The sequence below is a fragment of the Siphateles boraxobius genome, unplaced genomic scaffold (assembly GCF_051911475.1).
Source record: "Siphateles boraxobius isolate OS27281-9 unplaced genomic scaffold, OSU_SipBor_1 25, whole genome shotgun sequence".
NCBI classification, from domain to species: domain Eukaryota; kingdom Metazoa; phylum Chordata; class Actinopteri; order Cypriniformes; family Leuciscidae; genus Siphateles; species Siphateles boraxobius.
This window is the reverse complement of record NW_027508866.1, coordinates 7,875,957-7,899,438: the sequence shown is the minus strand read 5'-3', so window position 1 is coordinate 7,899,438 and position 23,482 is coordinate 7,875,957. Positions and strand designations below refer to the sequence as shown.

The window sequence follows — 23,482 nt, the reverse complement described above, 5'->3', positions numbered from 1 at the left end:
ACTATACAAATAAAAGTGAATTGAATTGCATGTAGGGAGCAGTGCATTACCAGGATAAGTGTAGTGTTTTTGTATGTGTCCCCAATACATTTAATAACATTTATAATGCTACATTTCTACGGAATAGAATTTTATTAGGGCCCTTTACATTTTTCCCATTAAAATCATTTTGATTTATTGGTCTACGGTCATTGTCTCGTGCCCACAGAGCAGCTGAAATACGTTTTTTAAATTACAATTAAATTCTATGGTTGAATTATCTAAAAACATTTTAATGATTAATTTGAAGTAATAATACTGATAGTTTGTCCACTGAGTTACTGTCCACTTTATGTTGTGATACTTTGACCTATACTATTTAATGAATAAATATAAATTAATGAATAACAAAAACTGTGTTTCGTTTTAAAAATTGATTTGTAGGAATGACCCAAATCCAACAGTCTAATGATTACGCAATGATTATGATGTAACAACAACCTGAACGCTCCACCAATCTCTTTCATGGAAACACTCTTCTCGCACGGCACTGGCCACATTTCACTCAACCTGAAAAGAAGGGCAAATCTAATTGGTTACTTTGCTGTTCACCGAAACCGATGACAACTGTTTTGTGTGCTCTCTGCGCAATGGCGGAGGTCAGACACCGGTTCGGGAGAGCAGCTTACAAGCGTTTAAAACCGCAAAATCTCCCGTTTTTGGATAAAGAATGTAAACCCGTCTCACAGGCAGCTTATGTTGCAGCTTTAACACATTCACTACATCTCTGTGAGGCTCGAAATGACCGTGTCCGTGCTGTAGAAGGACTTTGTGCGACCAGCCCGGCAGTTGTGGAGACTGCAGAAGAGAATGTAAACAGACTCTTTAACGTTACCCGCTTCACGGGTGCTGGTGTAGATACTCACAGCTTGAAAGTACCGTTTAACTTCTGCTCTGGAAATATTAGTAAATGGAATGCCTGTCTTGGATTGAAATCTAATGCATCTCCAGTGCACGTGCCGTCCTGGAAGAGCTCAAGTTGGGGTAACGTTACACATGGAAAACTTCAGTTTGTGTCTTTCACCAGAGCTTATAGTGGCTCGCAAAATAACGACAGTCGAGCTGGGCCACTATACAAATCAAAGTATGGTTATTATGACATTTTGGGAGTGTCTCCAACAGCCACGCATGCTCAAATCAAGACTGCTTACTATAAACAGTCCTTTATATATCACCCGGACAAGAATGCAGGGAGCGAGGAGGCCACGTCCATGTTCTCTCAGATCAGCGAGGCTTACCACGTCCTGGGTAATAAAGCCCTGAGGAGGAAATACAACCGAGGGATCCTGAGTCAAGCAGACCTGCTGGGATCCAGTAAACCCACTGGTAGAGAGAGTCCAGCATCAGGACAGCAGACCAGAGCCCGACACTCCCCCTCTGTTGGAGCCGCCCAGCAAAACATCTTCGACTTTGATACCTTCATCAGATCACACTATGGAGAACAACTTCAGAGAGAGAAGCAGCTCCGGCAGCGCAGAGAAGAGATACTCAGGAAGAGGAAGGAGAACTATGAGGATGTGAAACTGGGCAGGCTGAAGGAGATCACTGTGGGGTTAATGCTGGCTATGGCAATGGCAATCGTATTCAGCCTAAAGTCTAGCAATTGATTAAGATACAGGGATACTTGAAGCATATCGCTCAAATCGTAACAGCCAACACACAAATATGGTTCTGATATTTTACATTTACATTTTTTTTAACATATGGACAGTTGCAACAACCCCCCTCAAAGTTAATATTTTGACAAGTTATACATTAAAATATCCACATGATATAAATTATCATTTGTTCCATTGTAGCTATAATTGTGTGCTCTACCTCATCTGTTAAACTGTATTAAAAATCTAATTAATAAAACACTTATGGCTTTATTTTGCACAAGGGCCCTTAGTAAAAACTTACCAGTTTATTAATATTATTTGTCTGGCTTCAGTTCACCTAAGCCACCAATTAAAATGTTATAATAACGGTCAAGTATTGTGTTCAAATAAACGTCTGAGACGTGACAATTAAAGTGTAACTAAATCACTTGGAAGAATGATGGAAAAGTTCTGGAGTTGTGATTGGCTAATTGTTAAAGAGGTGCTAATACAAACGGTTGGTTCAATCTCACATTGGGATGAACCTGGAAATGGAGATTTGCTGAAATTACAACAATGCAATTTAAGTGTGCCTTCTGGTTATTTAAATACATGGAGGAATATATATATATTCTGTGGATAAGAAAAAATAAATTATTCAAAATAATTCAGCAACTTTGTCTTCGGTCATTGATTGTATGGAAGTGTGGTGTTTCTAGCAGTAAATGTTTATTTTTGAGACACTTGTGTTGTAGTTTCATTTGGGTGCTTAAACCCCCCCCCCCCCCCCCCCATAATACACATGTGCATATATAACTGTTGAAGTCATAAAACATTTAGACATGTAAATTATGCTTGAACGGCTGCTTGAACATTGGTTCAAATTTCTGACATCAGAAATACTCAAATAAATGCAGAGTACAGTGATAATGTGTTTGTACAAAAGATATTTACTTCAGTTAATACACCTATGGTGGTTATGAGGAATAATAATAATATAATGAATTTCAAACAGTGATATTGCTTTTTTCATTTTGGATTAGAACAGCGCTGGGAACAGAATACAAGACTACATGATGATACACAAAGGAAAAACCATCCGAACTAAATACATATCAAGAGAACAAAGTGGAAGAGTCTTTATTCAGGTAAAATGGAGGATTCAGCTCCATCTTGTGGTTCAAAACCATGACACATAGAAAAATAAACCATACAACTGTTGTTAGCAGGTGTAAGAGGGAAAGTGTCACCAACAAACTAATGGACAAAAGGACTGTGCTAAACCGAGGTTCTACCTGAGCTTTGAGAGACCTAAGGAGAATCTATAGGATACCAGCTTGTGTTGGGAGCTGCCTGTCATATTTCATTACAAGGCTTCATATTACAGCATACAGAGCAACAACAGAGAGAGAGAGAGAGAGAGAAAGAGGGAGATCTGAATGTCGTGATCAAGACATCCCATTTCCATAGATTGTTGGTCGAAATGAATCATGATAATTAGGTTAAATTGTTGCTCTCGCTGAGACGGGTGTATAATCGTCGTGCTCGCCTCACATGTAACACAATTACACAACTTTAAAAACAAAGAGAGAGAAAATCTCCATCTGGGTTACAATGAAACAAATTGTGGCTGTTCAGAACATACTGTCTCGGGTGAAGAAAGAACATACTGTCTCAGGAAGTGATGTAAGTGTGAGGGAATAAACGAGGTAACAATTATGACACCACTAGCGAACTAAGCTACGGACGAATATCTACATTAATGCTACTCGTGACTACCAATGTAATATCAATAATGATGATCTTTTTTTGTTGCTTTCTTTTTATTTTTTTGTCTTTTTTTTAAAAGAAATCATATAAACGTGCTGTCTGTGCAGTCGTATGTTGATGTGTTTAGTCATCTGCAATACTTTCCATAGAAAAATATGAGCAAAAAGCAGAGAAAAGGTGCTGGAGATCTTGCATTGAGAATCGTCTGGAAACTCGTTCCTAAGTGTTATTCTAAGTGTTTCATGCCATGATATCAACAGTACGGTTACGGTTCAGTCAGTGAGAACGTGGCAGACATATAAAAGCGTCCTTAATACAGACCAGATCTGAATGTGCTCCTAAATGTGTGTCTTTTTCCTTCTTCAATTAAAATCACATGTTTATGATCGGAAAGGAGTCTTTACATGTTGATTTGTCTGTTTTGACAATTTGGTCCACACTACAGTATATTCTACATAGGCCATCATTTAAGAGTTTCCACATAATAGCCAAATCAATCTGAGAACTTCCTCCAGCGCGGGGGAAACTTGCCGTTAAAATACAACAACACAGTAACAAAATAAAATAAAACATCTAATGAATGCCTAGAAATGATTAAAACGACATTTGGGACAAATAAATGCGGAGTTAACCGATTGAAATTTGCCATTGTAAAAACTTTGTTTTTTTTTCATAACCAAGCCTGAATCCTGGGACAGCTGTTTTCTCTCAGATAAAACAATACAGACACCCTAAAAGTACAGAATATTATGACCTGAGACTAGATGAGACCTTATTATTGAACGTGCTGGCGAAAATTGCTAAAACGTGGTATCTGACACACACGATATGTCCAATCACTTACTTGGAATGAAGACGACGCGATTCTAGTAGCGAACAGTTTTCAGTGAAGGCACTCCAATGTTAGATGTGGAGAGAAAGTTCGATAAACAGTCACGGGCTTCGACGTATTCGTATATTCTGATAAAAACATTGGTTCATGAAGTATCTCTCTGTGCTTTCGTTAGGTCTTAAAGAGACTAATTTGATTTTGAATCATTCATTGGCACATATAAAAAAGGCCAAAGGTAGTTTTAAGCCGACGTTGTTCTCCACGATTATTTGGCGTACATTTTTACGCAACCGAACGACATATAGTGAATTTCATTCCTACTTAAAAACAACAACAACTAAAAGACCAATTCCTCAAGGTGCAGCTCAAAGCAACAGCTATTTTCAGTGACGTTAACTACCAGTTGTTCACTGGCTCAATGTAGCAACTAAGCTTGATTGCGATAACAAACGTAATCTCAGAAAAGTTCGCAGGTTAATTAATTACCTGGAAACCTAATTCAAGAGCATCAATCGGTTTGCCTTTGTAGAGTGAATACAGCCAAATGCAATTCATCTTGAATTGTCATTTTTTCAAAATTGTTAAAACATCTAAATTGCGTACTAATTAAAATCATTAATGCAATACATATAATTCTGCTTCCTTTGTCAATGTAGTAACTGTTCATCCAGCTCACTAACAGAGTAAAATATATGGAAAAAAAATGATAATCTTCAGAATTAATCAATAGACATGTATCAAAAGTACATCATTTAAATGTAATCCAATACTGCCGGCAGTCTATTAGTCTAAAAATATGTAACCTGACCTTTTATAGTCCCTTCCATTACAAAAAAAGAACACGTATAACAATATAAGACATCAATATGTAAAAGACAGCATCTATAAATAAGCAAACCACACCAACAAACAAAAAAAAAATCTACCATTAGTTTATGCGTGTAAATAAAAAGAACTTAAATGTACTATGTGATATGCTGCAGGACTGCTAAATAGCTTAGGGACGTGAGGAGGTGTTTGCTTCCACAGCCTGTGGCGTGTAGTAGTAGTAATATACAAATATAGATCGCTCTTGTCAACAATTACACACACACTCATACACACAAACAAACAACCTCACACTCAAGGTTCGCACACCGACGAGCGCGTGGCACCACCGTTCTGTGCTTTCGTTCACAAAATCAACTGCATACAATGATACAAGGGCCGGAGGTGAAAAGTGAGCAGGTTTTGAAAGGTGTTTCAGGAGAGAAAGAACATTTCTACAGAGGTGCAAAGTCCTCGCCGCGTCAGTGTAGCGATTCACCTCAGGTTCCTAACGTTAAAAGAGCTTTTCATTCACAATCTACATATTTTCCTCTTTTTTATGCGTTAAACAAGAAATGTGGATGAAGATGTGTCTGAGTCCTCCGTCATATACAGTATTAAAAAGTCCATTTTGCAAGGTGTTTTTCCAGTTGTCTTGGAGGACAGATGCGTGCCGTGAACATACTCTGAAAAGCTCGTGTGAACAGCGAATGGAGAAGCTGGTGAAAAACCTGAAGTTTCGAGTTTGCACGAGAGCCCGCATACTCAGCGTCCGGTACCCTGGTGCTGAGGACCAGCCCATACAGTGCAGTGGCCCACGGCCACACCATAGAATTAGAATTTATAACACCATAGATATTGGATTAGAATTGTAATTCTATGGGCCCAAACCGCCCAACTTGGTTAGAGGTCTCTGATGTATGGTTCTTTTATAAGAGGATAAAAATCAGGCTTGTTCATTCTCTTTAAAAAATATCTTGTCAGGAATATTTACTCAAAGTACTGTACAAATCCTTTTTTTCTTCACTATCTGTCTTTGTTTTGGCCTAAAAGGACGTTTATTATTAAACAAGACCTCTGCGAGCTTCAAAAACGCAAGTCGCGGAGGCGATTAAAGCTATGGAAAAAAATAAACGAGCGCTACCCTTACAAGAGATCTAAATAACGATAAAAATTGACACTTAGCTATCAAGTTACGAAATTTCTCCCATCTCCCATTTGCGTCGACCTTACAACAACCGTATGAATTTTTGCATGATACGTGGATTCTTATTTACGACGATTATTTTTTTGTCTTTTAGGCCGTTGGCGTGTAAAATCAAAAGGAGTGCTGTTTAGAGTCAACTGACTGTGCAATCTCTCGGTGGCAACTTAATTGCTATAAAAAGGATTTTCTTCTCGCATCAGAGAAGCTTCCGAACTGTGAAAATAATGCAGGTTCCATTACGCTGGAATCCATTGCGTACTAGAGTTGCATAGCCATTGGATGGCCTCCTCTGGGGTAGGGAGGGAGAGGCAGGTGGGACGGTGCACCCGTGTTCCTTCAGCCAACACTTGCTTTTAAATGCTTGACTTTTGGTTTGAAACCGGTTCGAACTAGTCTCTGCTGACGGCCGAAGCATACATGATACAAAAGAGGAAACTCCCAAGAGTCTTGAGAACTGATAAATTATTGTAACAGTTTGTTGGTGAGAACGTCTCTATTAGAAATAGAGACACTGTGATATCATAGTGTGTACTTATTTTTGTTTTTTTTGTGACTGTCGCCAGTCTTGAGAATATTTCGTGGGGAACGCTCCCTCTCCTGTGCTTTTAAGTTTTGTGTCTTCACCATAACCAAATGGTGTTACAGCTCTGTGGCCAGCAGGGCTGTTAAGTGCTTCACAAAATAAACAGACTAAAAACTTGTTTCCTTTTCTTGTTCTTGTCTCACTTCTAAACAGCGATTTGAAAACCCTTGGGTTAACCGGTGGTGTGTGTGCACCAGGCTTGGCCAGGTTAGCTCAGTGAGGGACAAAGTGAGAATAAAACGACAACACGGCGGTGGCTCAGAACTCCCATTCGTGAGGCTCGTCGCGGTTCGCCGCTTTCTCCAGCCTATGGATGATGTTGTTGAGGTTGGCTGCTTTCTTCTTGCGCAGACTGCTGTCCTTTGGGTTTCGACAGGGGGTTGCGGTGGCAGTGGGAACAGATACGGACTCGGGAATGCCGAACAGGCTGTCTATGATACCTCCCCGTGGTCTGCTGGTGCCCGAAGCGCTGGGGAACTCGCCCTCGCCCTCTTCGTCTCTGTGGCCGAGGCCGGGGCTCTCCAGGAGGCGCTTGCGCTCCTCTGAGCCACTCGGTCTGCCCTCCGCTGTGCTGTCGGACTCAGTGCCGTCGCAGCTGTTGTCTCCCTCGCCCCCAGACTTCCCGGCCCGTGCCGAGGGGGACCCGCCTTCGCCAGCCGCTGCCTGGATCTCTTCTATAAAGAGCTCTCGCCGGATACGGGACCTGCCAAAACAAGAACAAGACTCGTGAGAACGGGAAAACAGGCAAGTGGTAACTATAAAGTTTTATTAATCGTTCTAATTCTATGAGAATAGGGAAGTCCACACTACTAATATAACGATAACAACACAGAAGAACGATATAATTGGAATCACTTTTAGAATGATTTTTTTACAGCTGATCAATGACAAAAACATTGACAGCCAATCAGTATCCACCCAAGCTCTCGCATTTAAAGCAGAATATTATTGTCCATTTGTGTGGATGCTTATATTAGGGCTGTGCGATTAATTGTAATTGATTTTCGATTTCGGAACGAGCATGAGCAAGGTATACTGTGGGCTTTAGATGCGCGCCTAAACGGTCAAATAGCCTACACACAAATATGTCGAAATACCGTTTTGGTAAGTATCCTCGTAAACACAGTCGGTTATGTCTTAAGTGAATGTAAACACTGAGAAAGAGCACGTGTGTAACAGTATATTGGATCTGTGCATTAGCTCTTAAAGTGACAGCAGCCTAATAAATCTGATGCAGACATTATTGTTAATCAAAAAGCAAAAGACAAAGATAAAATCACTCACTGCTCTGTTAAATAAACTAGTTTTAATAAGGATTAGTAAATATTTAATGTATACAGCAGTGTTATTTTACATTTGATTACTTTATTCAATTTCTGTCGTAGGCTAAAACTTATCTGAATACCACTGTAAGTACATCTTGCTGAAAAACCTAAAATATTGTTTATTTAATTTGTATTTTTGTTGGTTAGTTTGTAACTTTGTTTGTAGTTTGTATATTTGTTCTTATTGTATTGCTGACTGTTTACTTGTCTTCTGTAACTGTTTTGAGGACTTTTACTAACATTAACCAAGTATTAGTTTTTCCTGAAGTGTGAAATTTCACTAACATTTAAAATGACTCATATCATGAAATAAGACTTTGATCATATCACCCAGCTATAATCGTTTTAAATAATCGTGATTTCAATATTGAGCAAAATGATTGTGATTTTTGCCATAATCGAGCAGCCCTAGTTATTTCGGTAATCATTTTTGGTGTGAACCGGCCTTAAGTGCCACCATACCTGTAGTTGTGGAACCAGTTGATGACTGTGCTGGTTTTGAGGTTGAGCTGGCTCGCTAACTCCTCAATGGTTTTAGGGGAGGGGTAAGGCTTCTGCTGGTAGGCTCTCTTCAGAGCTTCCTTCTCTTCTGGAGCCAGAACCACACGGGGTTTCTTAAGATGGGGCTGCTGGGGCTGCTGCTGCTGGGAGAGGTGTTGAGGGCTGGGGCACTGAATGAGGTCACTTCCTGACAGACCACTGTCCAGCGAATGACTCTCACCAATTGAGCTGTGGCGCCTCTTCATGTATGCTGGAAAACACATATGGAAAACAGTTGTATATTCAATCAGAGAATACATATAAACAAATGCATATCACACATGATTTCCTTCAACAGGAAATATTCAAGATTGCCTCATATTGATTTGTCAATACTTTTACAACTGGGGGGGCAATGTGTCCCCCTCAGTGTCTATGGTGGTTACAGTGTGTTAGATGCTGTAGATTAAATTATAGGTTATACAATGCTTGAATGCTGTATTTTTCTCTAGTCAGTAGAGGGCAGTCTCTGATTACAAATATTATTATTGCATCACAGTCTTTGTGAATTTGGCTCAGACATTTGATTCCACCATTATCCCACCAGCATTGCAAAAATATCTATAAATAAATACATAAAAACCTTCCCAACAAAAAGTAGATTCATCGGGGCTTAACGATAAAGAGAACCTGATGATTTGAGTGGAACTATGCTTTCATAAAGTTTTGCATTTGTTGGACATGTATTTTTAGAGTCAGTTAAAGTAGGTTGAAAATGATAAATCACTAATGTTTTGCATCATGTCTATTCAACATAATTGTTTATAGATGTCGCAAATAGGCCTGTCACGATAACCAATTTTGCTGGACGACAAATTGTCCAAGAAATTATTGCGATAAACGATAATATTGATAATAAACGATAATATTGTCATTCTGAGACCATTTTCATCTAAAATAATGATAATGGCATAATAATGCAGGTACACAAAGATCAATAAACTTTTATTTCAGTTTGCGTGTATGTGCGTGAGCGACTTTAGGTGTGTCGTTGTGCATTTCATATGTATTTGTTTCAGCATTCAGCAGTATACATGCATGTTTGACTACTTAGTATATGTGTATGCAAGTGTTTCATATGTGCGTGAATGAAGTTTGTTTTAAGCCCTAGACGGCGCCTCATATGAGGGAGAGAGCGTGCGCGCGAGAGAGAGACGAGCGAGATGTAGTGCTTGCGATATGGCGCTCTGCAATCAAATACGATTGTAAATGGGCGCAGTAAAAAAATAAAAATAAAAAAATATTCGAAAATCAATGTGTGGCAATTTCGCAAATGTGTGGCAAAAATATCGCGTTGATATTGTCATCCAGTCTCTTTGGTATAGAGAGAGAGACAGAGACGAGGAAAACAAACAAGCATGCAAATGAAAATTATCGAGCTCATTTTTTTTTATCGTGCGATTAATTGATTTATTGATTATCGCGACAGGCCTATTCGCAAAGTTAAATTGGAAGTGTAAAATCTCCAGCTACTGTATTTTTTTTTTTAAGTTTATATGTTATATTAATTTGATCAAAAGTGACAGTAAAGACATTTATAATGACACATTTAAATTCCTATTTGAAATAAATGCTGTTGTTTTGAACTTTCTATTCATAAAAGAATCTTGAAAAATGTATCACGGTTTCCACAAAATATTAAGCAGCACAACTGTTTTCAACATTGATAATAATAAGAAATATTTCTTGAGCACCAAATCAGCATATTAAAATAATTTCTAAAGGATCATGTGACACTAAAGACAGAGTCATGATGCTTCTGAGGCAAATGCCAACCAAGTATTTGAAGGTTGAGCAGCGAGCTCATTGGCTACTGATAGAGCGGGAACCAATCAGCTGTGCCCTATAGATAATGATGTGATTGCAAGCAGGTTGAATTAAAAGGTTAGTTCACCCAAAAATGAAAATGATGTCATTAATGACTCACCCTCATGTCGTTCCAAGCCCGTAAGACCTCCGTTCATCTTCGGAACACAGTTTAAGATATTTTAGATTCAGTCCGAGAGCTTTCTGTCCCTCCATTGAAAATCTATGTATGGTATACTGTCCTTGTCCAGAAAGGCAATAAAGACATCATCAAAGTAGTCCATGTGACCTCAGTGGGTTAGTTAGAATTTTTTGAAGCATCGAAAATACATTTTGTTCCAAAAATAACAAAAACGACGACTTTATTCAGCATTGTATTCTCTTCCGGTTCTGTTGTCAATCCGCTTTCATGAGTCCGCTGACGTAAGACGAGCTGACGTGTTATCTGGTGCGCCCGAGCTTCGTTTACAGTCTGAGGGAGACGCACGCTGTAAACAAAACAATCTTTGCAAACATGTCTAAGGAGTTCGACACAGGGGAAGACTTGCATTTTTTTAACCAGACATATTTATTTGAACCCGAATACACGGACGCACCAGATAACACGTCAGCAGCGTCTTACGTCATCAGCGTCACTGCGGACTCGTGAACGCGGATCCCCAACAGAACCGGAAGAGAATACAATGCTGAATAAAGTCGTAGTTTTTGTTATTTTTGGAACAAAATGTATTTTCGATGCTTCAAAAAAACCCACTGAGGTCACGTGGACTACTTTGATGATGTCTTTATTGCCTTTCTGGACAAGGACAGTATACCGCACATAAATTTTCAATGGAGGGACAGAAAACTCTCGGACTGATTCTAAAATATCTTAAACTGTGTTCAGAAGATGAACGGAGGTCTTACGGGCTTGGAACGACATGAGGGTCATTAATGACACACAGTCATTAATGACATAATTTTCATTTTTGGGTGAACTAATCCTTTAAGGACCTATCAGCCTGCGCCATCTAGAGTTTCATCAAAGAACGTTGTATATATTTTAAATTGTAATAGTATTTCACAATATTAGAGATGAAAAGTGTTATTGCCAGTAAAAATTTTGGCCAAGCAAGTACAAATCTGAAATACTGGCCCAACTAGGCCAGGAGAAAGCTGTTCATGATAGGCTAAGCAAATGTTCTCAAAACACCAATCACTCCTTCTCCTTCAAACAATTTACAGCTTAATTAGAACAATTTACAGTAACAATAACACAGTTTAACCAGATTCTTTTAAATGAACAGACATCAAGCATATCAATTACCCTGTTCTGATTAAAACAGTACAGTACAGCTAACCACACAGCTGTGTGTGAAATTAGTCATTTCCGCTGCTTTTCAGTGTCTGTTGAAGAGGAGCCTTTGGCAACCGCAATGGTAAAAGATTTCGCCGGTAGCTAAAACTCTCAGAACAAGGGCCAAGCAAGGCTAATTTGCTTTGTGCCTCTAGCCAGCGTCGAGGTCAAACTCATACTCTTTTCTGTAAAGCTAGAGCAAATGACAGCGAGGTGGAAAGAGAGACAAAAACAGATAGAAAGAACACGACAGCAAAGCTGTTGCTTTCTGTCCCTGGCAAGCACACAGTGGGCTTTAGGGGTAAATGGTGGAGCCAGTTTCACTCTAATGAGGAGGTCCCCCCGAGTTTCGCCCGCTCCGCGCACACGAACCGCAAAGCCTGACTCATAACAAAACCATCATCGTCATCGTCACCCAGGGAGCACCAGTAATGTCACTTTTAGCCCGAGAGGAGTGTTAAACAGGCCTAATGACTCCAGGAATGTTCACTTGGCCTGCTGCAAGCTCGCAGGCGTGCGGGCCGGCGCTGGGTGCAGTGGACTTTAAGTAAGCCAGCCCCACAGAGCCGTCAGCCTGTCACAGCCGATCATGGAACTGACATCTCCCACCCTCATCAATCCAGACAGCGGAGCGACGAGCGGCCTCACAGAGCATGTGCGGCCTATTCGGCAGCCAGAGGACACATCTGGGCTATTAAAGAGGGAAAAAAGAGCAATCAAACAGCCCATCAGGCCTCCCTCTGCCTGACCGGCTCGTCTCTGGCATCTCGCGCATCTCTTCACATTAAAGTGAGGTGCGCCGACGAGAGGCAGCTTAAAGATTGTTTTCTGCAACTCCTGGGCCTGCCGGAATCAATACCGGATAGACACAAACGCACGCTTGCCGATAATTAGCAGGTGCTGAATGTAAATATGGACACGTGACAAAGGGGCTGGCGTTCTACAACGGTTGTTCTGCAGAAAAATACAGAGATGCTGGGCTTTTTTTTCTGTTATTGGAAAGATGTTAGAACAAGTCTTCATTTATTAGTATTACTCGTAGCTTCGAACATGTAACATTTGTTATATTGTTACAAACTCATTTACACAAACATTCAGATCAAAAGCAAGAATTCATTAAATCATTCAAGTGTGACAAAAAAACCCCAACATGTATAGTGTAACAGAATGTAGAATAAATGCTGTTCTTTTCAACTTTCTATTCATTAAAGAATACTATTAATAATAATATGAAATTAAATTAATAATAATAATATGAAATGTTTCTTGGGCACCGAATAAGCATGTTAGAATGATTTATGAAGGATCATCATGTGACACTGAAGACTGGAGTAATGATGCTGAAAATTCAGTGTTGCCATCACAGGAATAAATTTTTTTTTTTAATATTTAAAAATAGAAAACAGTTATTTTAGATTGTAGTAATATTTCATAAAAGTACAGTTTTTACAGTATTTTTTATCAAATATATGCAGCCTTGATGACCATAAGAGACTTATTTAAAAATAACAAATACATTTTGTTTTTAACGGTATCGTAATTCTGCGTCTTTACTCTACCATAAGCTGCTGTAACAGCCAGAAGAAATTTGAAAATAATACATCAATCATTTTACATATCACATTTTTAGAATAATGCAGTAATTTTGCAGAAAAACAAAAAGTCAGATAGTTCTGTTAATTATGAGTTTTGTTTTTACATTAATGTAGCCAGATTGAGCTGTTCTTTTAAAAATGAAATGTGTTAAGGACATTATCCTGCACCCTGAGCCACCTTCTCTTCACATGGAACAGGACCAGATTGAGCACCAGCACTTTGTTAGTGAAAAAAATGAAACTCAACCCAAGTGAGCACAATGGATCAAGCAATCTGCTGCACCACAGCTCCAACGCCAAGCGATAAAACAAGAAAAGATTAATAAAATCCCACATCAGACAGAAGTCTTTCAAAAGTCCTGAAAAGACCTGCCAACTAAACACTGACACTGAACAAACTGTGAAGCACTTTAATAAACAGTGAAATAAAAACATTCTGAAACAACACAGACAATTGCAAACAGGTTTTTGTTGGTGTGCGGCCAGACTGCGGCAGATGCCTTTAGAGGAGACGTTACCTTTCTTTTCCATCCGTTTCATGTCCATGAGTTTCTCCACGTTGCGCGGGTCGCTCAGCCATAGCTGCATGCGTACAAACGGCTCTCGCCCCTTCAGGCTGAGCTTATGCCAGGGCTTGGGCCGGGCCAGCAGATCAGACACAGAGCCTTGCGTCAAACCCAGAATGCTCTCTCCAAACAGACGCTGGCCTGTAAACACAGATCGTATCAGTCAAGAAACCTTCATGTCAACATGTTCCACTCATGCTGGACAACATGAAAGTGTCCAAATAACATTTTACAATTTATTGATTTATCATTAACAAACTTATTTTTGTGTAATGTTTTCTCGTGGGGAAAAATGCCACTTGGTTTGACATTTTGTTATATAATGGAAGACATTCATACAGTTTAACTTTCTTAAGTGTCTAAATGTTTATTGGGGCCACTGTAATATCATTTATTCTGGGCCAATATTAATATTAAAAAAACGAAAAATGTATTTAAGAACATGCTTTTATTGTAATATGGCATCAAAGCTTGATCAAACAAACCCTGCTGATTTCGCTTTTAACCTCCACCTTTAAGGCAAGGTGCTTTCAAACTGTTTTCAACGGCTGCTTAAGCTTTCAACGTTTTTTTTTATACCTAAATAAAAGGCACCTGAATCCTCTCGACAATAACTAAGATCCGTCTATGTTCAAAAAGGAAATGTTCCCCAGAGTAAAAGAAAAGCCTGAGATCCCAGAAGATTACTTCTCTCTCTCACCACAGACTCGTATCAACACAGCTGTCTTTACATTTTGCACTTTATACAGGTCAATACCACTACAGAGCACAACAAATCTTTGCTGCTCCCGAGACAAACATCGCATCGGGGAATGAGAATCTGCGAGATGAAAGAGACTGTCACAGTATCACGCTGAGGTATCATCTGTGCGGTGTATCCGTACTTTCCTTTGTTATATTGTGTGTGTGATCACATGACTATAAAAGAAGAAAGTGTAAACACAAAGTTCACAAAGACAAAGTACTGGTGATTTTGGTCAATTCTCTTTTGAACATAAGGACAACGGTTGATGCGAGTTAAAACAAACGGTGAAGGAGAAAGTAGCTGTGTCCAGTGTGGTATTCTCGTTCGACCTCTCATTAATTATGGCAGGGACAGTCGGAGTGGACGGCCATTAAGTGCTAAAGCAGGGCCAACCTGTCCTCCACCTGTCCTCTCATGTGGAGAGCCATTATTACAGGTATCGTCTCTCTAGGACAAAAACATGATGTACTGTATCTATTAAATGTATGCTGAATGCTTCTGACAAATCTAAATCATGGACGACAAATAAAAAACACGATTTACCGTATGTTGATTTATGTGTGGAAATTGTTCTACCTTATTTGTAAACGAAAACCACCAATTATAGCTTAACGATACGTTACGATACGTAACATACTATTTATTAGAGTGCGTTGGTTCCGGAAGTATTAGTTAAATAAAAATGTATAAATAAATTAAAAAAAAGTATTATAAATAAAACATAAGCATAATAAATATAAATGCAAGTAACCTACTATAATAAAATATAAGTAAAATAATAAACAGTATAAGAAATAAAAATAATCAGTATTCTTGAAAAAATAACTTGAAATAATGCAAATTAACAACCATTTGAATTTTTTTCATTTGATTTAGTCTAGTTAGTTTTGTTTCAAATACAGTGTGTTTTTCGATGATCGATATCTAAAAAACGTCAAACTTTCCACTTGGACAAGCGGACCACTTTCCCTTGCACATGAAATCTCCCATATTCCAGCAATGAGAACGCAGATCACCTGAGATGATGCATGACAACAGAGCATACATGCCAAAGCTGTTGTGAATCCGCCTACCCATGGATGCTCAATTTATTTTTATAGAGAATACTGACAGCATTCGCAAGAAACCTCAAAAAAGGTTGTGTTAAATCACTTGAAATGGTCTATGAAAATTTTGTTGAAGTATTTTAACTTTTAACATGACCTCGTGGTATGGTAATTTGAGTGTCAAAAACAGGGTCATGCGGTCCAAGATTGTAAATGAAGATAGTAAGATATTTGGCAAGACACAGAAACATCTGAATGATCTATACACATAAAATGTAAAATCAAGCAAAAGGCTTTAGTGATAGTAGGGGATGTGTCTCACCCTCTTCATGGTGAGTTTCACCTGTTGCCATCAGGGAGACCACATGCAATGGAGAAAGTTTTTCAGTTACCTTTTGTGTCCAATGCTGTTCAAATTTTAAATGCAATGATTGTTGTTGATTTGTTTTAGTATTGTCTTGTATGTTTTTTTATGTATACTGCTATATTGTTTGTGATGTTAATTTAATGTTATTTTATATAAACATTTTAAAATAATATTTTTTACATTAGGTATACTTATATATTGTTTGTGATGTTAATTTAATGTTATTTTATATAAACATTTTAAAATAATATTTTTTACATTAAAGTTATTAAAAAGTTCTAGTATATATATCTTTTTTATATTTGATAATTTATATATTTAAAAAATGTACAAAAAATAGCCTGCAAAAATATAGAAAAAAATACTAGGAATAACTCTATAATTCCCAACTAGTCAACCACCATTGTGTAGGATTACCTTTTCAGAACGTAGAATGTCTGTAGTTTGACTACTATAAATTATGAGTAGATTAGAGCTAGTCCAAATTTCGTTCACTGAGGTACACTAGCCACCATTGGGTTTATTGAACACACTCACCAAGGTTGTTATCTGTGAGAACTTCTTTTACTTTCTTAGTGATGGCGTAGGTGTCCAGCTCGGGTGACATTGCCACCATCTCTTGTATGCTAAGACCCCCGTGTCCCGGCAGAGGTAACGGTAGAGGCGTGCCAGGCTGGGACTCGGAAGTTTCGCTGGGCTCCTGGACGGACGCTCGGCACATCTGCCCCTCCTGCTGGCTTTTTACCGACTCCTCAGCCGAACTCAGAGGGGATTCTGGGGCAGGACTGCAGCTGGCTGAGGTCTTCGGAGTAATCTCTATGGAAACGAGAGGAACCGAATTAAGACGTTGCGCCAACGTAGCACGTGACCTCGTCCGTTGGCTGGGCATTACTTATCGACAGAAGGCCTGAATGAAGATGTGTCTAAATATGGAGCGAGTAGCCAATGAAACCGTAACCCCAACCAAGGTCCTCCTGCTCAGCGACAGGAAGTGATGGACAGTGACAGATGCATCATGTCATGCCAAGTCACAGCTTCTCTTGAAGCATAATGAGACAAATAAATTAAGGAGGAAGGGAGTTAAACGTGTTTGGTGTTCTGAGAATTAATATGTTCATACCGAGTTAGCTCTTCCAACAATGAAACTTTCAAGAAACAAAAAAAATATATTTTATTGAAGAATCACCAAGCTGCGAGGCCGAAAATACACTTTAGTTCAAATGCTTGGGATCAGTAAGATTTTTTTAAACAAATGAATCATTTATATTTAGCAAGGACACATTAAATTGATCAAAAGTGACAGTTTCTATTGCAAATAAATGCTCTTCTTTTTAACATTATATTCATCAACGGATTCCACAAAAATATTAAGCAGCACAACTGTTTTGACAATAATTTATATCAATAAAGATGTATCTTGAGCACCAAATCAGCTTCGTCTCATTTTTGATCAAATAAATGCAGCCTTGATGAAAATAGAAGTCTTTCAAAAACTTTGCTTCTTTATTTTTTTTTTATATGTATGTCTTTAAATATATTTTGGAATAAAAAGGGTTACATTTTAATAAATAATATTAACAATGAAATGAGAATGAATAATAATGAATATATTTTATATATAACAAACCGTGTAATCGGACCGATATTTAAAGTACTGTGAACATCTACAAACATGAGCTTAAAATCTGATTTCATCAACAAACATACGCTTTCCTTTATTTAGCGTTTAACAGAAAATAGAAAGATGTACATGTGTGTAAAACGACATAAGAGCGAGTAAATAATGAACGCATTTTCATTTTGGGCGAATTGTTCCTTTGATACGTAGACATCGAGCACCTAACACGCTCTCTAATACTCTTCCCTTTCATTTCCCATCTTCCTCTAGCCCTTTCAGCTCGACTCTCTGATTGGTTTGCTGTGGCAGTGCAGTGCAGTGCTGGTGGTGAAGAGAGCATCGGGAGGGAGCGTCAGTTTGGATTAGCTGCCTGCCGAGCTGGGGGACACGGCAAGCAGAGAGCAGGGCGCTCAAGGCGGGGAGCAGGCAGTCATATCAGATCTGCAGCAAGACCACGCACAGCCTGGTGACAGTTTGACTGGCGGCATGGTCTGTGTGTGTGTGTGTGTGTGTGTGGGAGGGGAACGAGGGAGGTAGGAGGTGTTTTAGGGACACGAGCAGGAATGACAGGATGTTCCTGTGACATGCTGCAAGTAACCAGTGCGTATGCGTGTGATAAAGAGGACGGGAGGGGCGACCGCATCTGGACACACAGCTGGTTAATGCAGCTACACATGTGGCTGAGCGCGAACACACACACACACACACACACACTCGCGCTAAGCTGGAATAAGCGGCGCAAACGTGAAACCCTACATCTGTCCAGCCCTAATTTTGATGCATGATGAGATTGAGTCTCATTGGCGCACAACAGGTTTAAACCCGAACGGGCCCGAAAACATCCGATCGACACGCTCTCACCTCAAACTACAGCGCGGTCTAATCTTATATGGGTTCTGATTGGACGATCGCAAGGACGGACTGACATTCAGAGGAGCGGATCTGGAGAGACTGATGAGGGGTCATGTATTGCTCTTCAACTCACTCACACACACACACCTATGCATACACATACACACACACCCTGGAGGAGAGCTTGTTTTAGCCTGGTTGAGTGTCGTCCTAATGAGGGTCAGTAAGGACAGGCAATATACAGGACACTTGCTAGAGGACAACAGAAAGCGAACAGGAAGAACCGTGTGTGGTGTTGCAACCACATTTACATAGTCTTTTTTTAACCTTTAGTGTGTAGCTTGCTTTTTTTAATTTTCCCACATGGCTTATCTGAAAAGGATAGTTCAGCCAAAAAATGAAAATGATTATTTCCGCACCACAGTGTCATTACAAACCTGTATGACTTTCCTTCTTTAGCAAAGTCAGCACAAAACAAAAGAAACATTTTTGAAGAACGTAGTGGGTTTTCTGTGGAGTTACAGTGGATGAAAGAAAGTCATGCTGGTTTGGAACGACATAAGGGTCGATTATGACAAAGTTTCATTTAAGGGTAAAGTAGTCCTCTATTTTTAAGCAATAACAGACTCATCTCTTTCTATAAACAAGAATATATTGTATCGATCACTTGACCTAAATCAATCTGAGTCATCAAAAACGTCCCGTTTTAAATCCACATTCAGGCTCTTTCCTGTGTCCTGCCACCATTTGCAGTTTTTTTTTCCACTGAGGTGCATTAGCTCAGTGCTAAGTGCTCCGTGCTGAAAGCTGTGAGGCACAGAACAGGGCAGCTGGAAGAAAGAAACCCATTACAGACCCTCTAAAACTCGGGCCATTATGGTGCCTGCTGTTCAGATTATCTGGCAAATCGGTCAAGCCTGGCCAGTTCACTTAAACACACTCTTGCATCAACTATCCACACCAGCACGTCACCGGATGAATGTATGTGTAAACATATATCCTTATGCCAAGTTTACTAGGGTTAAAAAAATAAAGACAAAATAAAAAGTGAAAAAAATTAGTTTGAAAAAAAAAAAGTTTAAAAAGACATACTTTTATATTGATGTATTATTTCACCCTATACGAGAGGAAGGGAGTGTTTGATAAATATTAAACATCCAATCATGGTTCACTTCCTGTACGTGATGTTTCCAGGCAAGTAAATGTGAAAACCCCATCATCACAATAAATAATATTGTTAAAGGGGTTGCAAACTAAAACTATACTGAAACTAAAAACCAAAACAAAGTAATACCAAAACATAAAAGTGTATACAAAATAAATGAATAAAAAAATTGCCTGAGTAAGATTTTCTTTTAAATTTTTTTATATTTTTACTCAACAAAGTTTTGATCAAAAGTGACAGAAAAGGGATTTATAATGTTAATGTTTAATAAATCAGTTAATACATTTAATAATTCAGCTTTTCTATTACAATAATAATTTTTTTTTTTAATATATTAAAATAAAAAGGTATTTTAAATTGTAATATTTCATATTACTGATTTTACCGTATTTTTGATCAAATAAATGCAGCCTTGGTGAGCATACAAGATTTCTTATATTTCCAATGTAACGTAATGTAATGAAATGTAAAAACTTAAAAGTCAAGGGAATATTTCAAAATTACAATAACCTTGTGTTTTTGTCTTAGAGTGTGGTTAAAAAAGGTCCCTTTAAATTCTCTCCAGGTTGGATTAAACAAGAAGATGGTCTGACATTTACAATTCTGTTTAAGTTAACAGCCTCAGTTCAAAGTTGATCATTTCCTATACCTTTTTTTCCCCACCTCTTGCTGAACTCGTTGCTATAATGTATATATTACTCGGCTTAATTTGTGGTAAAAATGACAGAGAAAAGCTTCTTTAAGTAGGACAGCGAGCAAGTGCTATTCATCATAATCGGCCTCGCACTCACACGCACAGCTTGACTCCAATTTATCATTCCATCGGCTGATTATTTGCATATTAATCAGCCACTGGAGCATGATGGTGCGTTCGACAGCCAGTCACAGAGGAGGAGAGGCGGGTAATTATCATATATTCCAGCACTGATGGGCTAATTGATTACAACAGCTCAAGGAGGCCCTTGAGAGAGCCCAGGGGGCCTTTTCTGGATGGCCCCTATGAGACAGACCCCCTCCCCATCCACGCTGCAGCGATTTAACCCAACCCCCCAATGTCTTTCCTTGAAATTCAGGTCAATGGAAATATAAAAATTGATGACTGCTAATAAACGGCATGACGGGTTTTAAAAAGGCCTTGAACTGCAAAATAATAACTAGATTTTCACATCCATACGTATAATAGCTTATGAAAGTCAGTTTCAGTTATCATTCAGGTCCGTAGCACAAACAATGCGGGAAGAATAACGCACCAAAGTGTGATGCTAAGGGTTAGGGATTTGAACAAGACCCTAAACATCAAAGCGCTACGTAATCATGAGCACTTATAAACATCCGAAATCGATCAACAGAATGCAGTTATCCTAGCATAACGATTGCACACTAAAAGTGGGTCAACAGTATGATCCTGCATCCGTTTAGACATGAGTTATTTAAATTCTCCCACCGTAGGCCCGAATGAGGTACAGCTGGCTAAACTATTGCAGAAATACACTAAGAATTGGTTTGCCCTTGGTTATTTATTCAAGCCAGGCTAAAACCAGTATTAGTCAAACCATTAAAGGAATGCAGCCATTAGCATTTTCAGGAAATAATGTTGTTGTTTTTTTTTTACTGCTTCTCAGAGTGCCCCGTTTTAAACAGAGAGATATTATAAGCCATCTACTTAAGTCAAAATGAAACTTCTGAAATCAAACAAGATATACATCAGGAAAAAAAGGTGTTTTTTAGTGTCAAAATTTGGCAATCTCAACATGAGAGAACAGACAGCTTGCTTTTCTTCCTGCGATACTTTCAGAGCTAGATACTCTATTTTAAAGAGTTTTGTATTCTCAAACGCCCATGCCAAACGATAAGAAAGCCGAATGAATGGTGGCTTTGATGACTGCTCAGGATGCGAGTAGTGAAACCAAGAAACCAAAGCCACATCAGAACGAGAAGCTCTTTCACATCCGTCTTGAGCCACTATGCACGTTTCTTTGTATAGATGAAACTACACTGAGGTCACACAAGAACGTCCGGGTTCTCTGCCACTACTGATCTGCAAAGCATGAAATAATGCGTGTTAAAGTTATTATTTGACAGAGATGGGGGACTCGAGTCACATGACTTGACTCGAGTCAGACTCGAGTTGCAAATTTAAGGACTTGAGACTTGCTTGACTAAATTAAGAAAATGACTCGACTTGACTTTGACTTGAGATCCAATGACTTGAGACTTGGCTTGTCTTTAACTGTATGACTCGAGAATGACTTGATATACATTTATCAACGCAACATCAATTGATGAACAAAATGAAAGCAACGGAACCATTGACGCCAGTCATCAGATTCTACGCGATTGCGTGACACTGCACAAGCCCAGAAAAAACAAACATCGCTGTGAGCGCGCCAAATACAAAAAACATCTCCCAGCATCGTTTCTTTTTGGATATAAACACTAGAAATTGACTATATTCATACAAGAAGATTTGCTGTAGATGTTATCAGGGGTTACATCTATTAGATGTTATCAAAATGCCAGCAGAATTAATATTGCACCCAAAATTCAAAATGTGGTGGAAAAAAATGCCCTAGTATGAGTTATTTTCATAATTATAACATATGATATTAAAAAAATATTTCCAGAATATTGACGCGATTGCAAATGTGATAATGATTTTATAAAACAGTTCAGTAAACAAAGAGTGAATATTGTGATGTGACATTTAAACATAGCCTAATATTCCAAATATTTTCTGTTTTTGCTCGATTTCTCCAATGACAATAGTTCCAAACAAGCCACAGAAAGAGTTATGCGTATTTGTGATTCAGTGACCTAGTTACTCAGTTCCAGAACGAATCTGCCGTTTTGAACATAAGTTAAATGAACGCTTCTATGACTCGTACATTAATACGGTAATTCGGCGCCACCTATTGGCGGTTTTAACTTCATAATTAAAAATATATAACTTGTATTAAGGGGATGCCAGTTTGAAGAATGCCTTTGGTCGCATAGGAATTATACTTGAATTGTGAATTGTTTAATACCTTTTAATGGTCTTCTGCAATGTTTGAGGCATATTTATTTTTTCATGCTTTAATGTTGGCCTAATTTCAGTTACATTTAGATTTTTATTGTAGTAACCACTCAGCTATATGTGGAAATGCATATATTAAAAAAAATGTTGCAAATAAAACCATAGTCCACAACATCTGTAGTTTGAACTTATTTTAATATATAAATTCAGTGAAATCGTCAAACGTTTGTATGACTTGCCAGTGACTTGTGACCCAAGCTACGACTTAACTTGACTTTCTTGACATAAGGCAGTGACTTGACTTGACTTGCCTTTATAAAAAATTTACTTGGACTTGCTTGAGACTCGAAGGTTAAGACTTGAGACTTGCTTGTGACTTGCACATGTGTGACTTACTCCCACCTCTGTTATTTAAGTGATATCATCACTTCACAAAATGAGGAAAAAATCAGTTTTAACTATTTTCAGAATGTGAAATTTCCAGACGTGTAACACATTCTCGCACATATGCAACACTTGCGATGCAACAGTTCTGAAGCATGAGAAATTTGGCAAATAAAATAAAATAAGTAAATGCATAAAGGATGCACCAATGTGTCATTTTACTGCTTGACACATTTTACCACAATAAATAATATTTGACATTGATCAGATTAAAAAAAAAAAACTATGAACTATAACTCAGGA

The 23,482-nt window shown here is 38.5% G+C and overlaps 2 protein-coding genes across 14 annotated transcripts in view; one reads left to right on the top strand and one right to left on the bottom strand.

The window, feature by feature from the left end:
• Nucleotides 1-598: 598 nt before the first annotated feature.
• Nucleotides 599-2,294, top strand: dnajc30a (DnaJ (Hsp40) homolog, subfamily C, member 30a). The gene has a single exon (XM_077242354.1). The coding sequence runs from the start codon at nt 600-602 to the stop codon at nt 1,644-1,646; it is 1,047 nt and encodes a 348-aa protein (XP_077098469.1). The 5' UTR covers nt 599; the 3' UTR covers nt 1,647-2,294.
• A 255-nt stretch (nt 2,295-2,549) lies between these two features.
• cux1a (cut-like homeobox 1a) overlaps nt 2,550-23,482 on the bottom strand; it is a 126,350-nt gene continuing 105,417 nt past the window's right edge. For 7 of the 13 annotated variants that reach the window (XM_077242346.1, XM_077242347.1, XM_077242337.1 and 4 more), the window contains 4 exons: nt 16,682-16,960; nt 13,939-14,127; nt 8,606-8,894; nt 2,550-7,521 (listed from right to left, as the gene is read on the bottom strand). In XM_077242346.1, the coding sequence (XP_077098461.1) occupies nt 7,077-7,521; nt 8,606-8,894; nt 13,939-14,127; nt 16,682-16,960 (1,202 nt within the window). In that variant the 3' untranslated portion in view covers nt 2,550-7,076. Of the gene's footprint in view, nt 7,522-8,605; nt 8,895-13,938; nt 14,128-16,099; nt 16,121-16,681; nt 16,961-23,482 lie in introns of all 13 variants that reach the window. The other 6 variants (XM_077242335.1, XM_077242339.1, XM_077242338.1 and 3 more) reach the window with 1 other exon arrangement.

What these genes read in the sequence shown, in the direction of transcription:
- dnajc30a (XM_077242354.1), top strand. Translation starts at nt 600, where the DNA reads ATGACAACTGTTTTGTGTGCTCTCTGCGCAATGGCGGAGGTCAGACAC.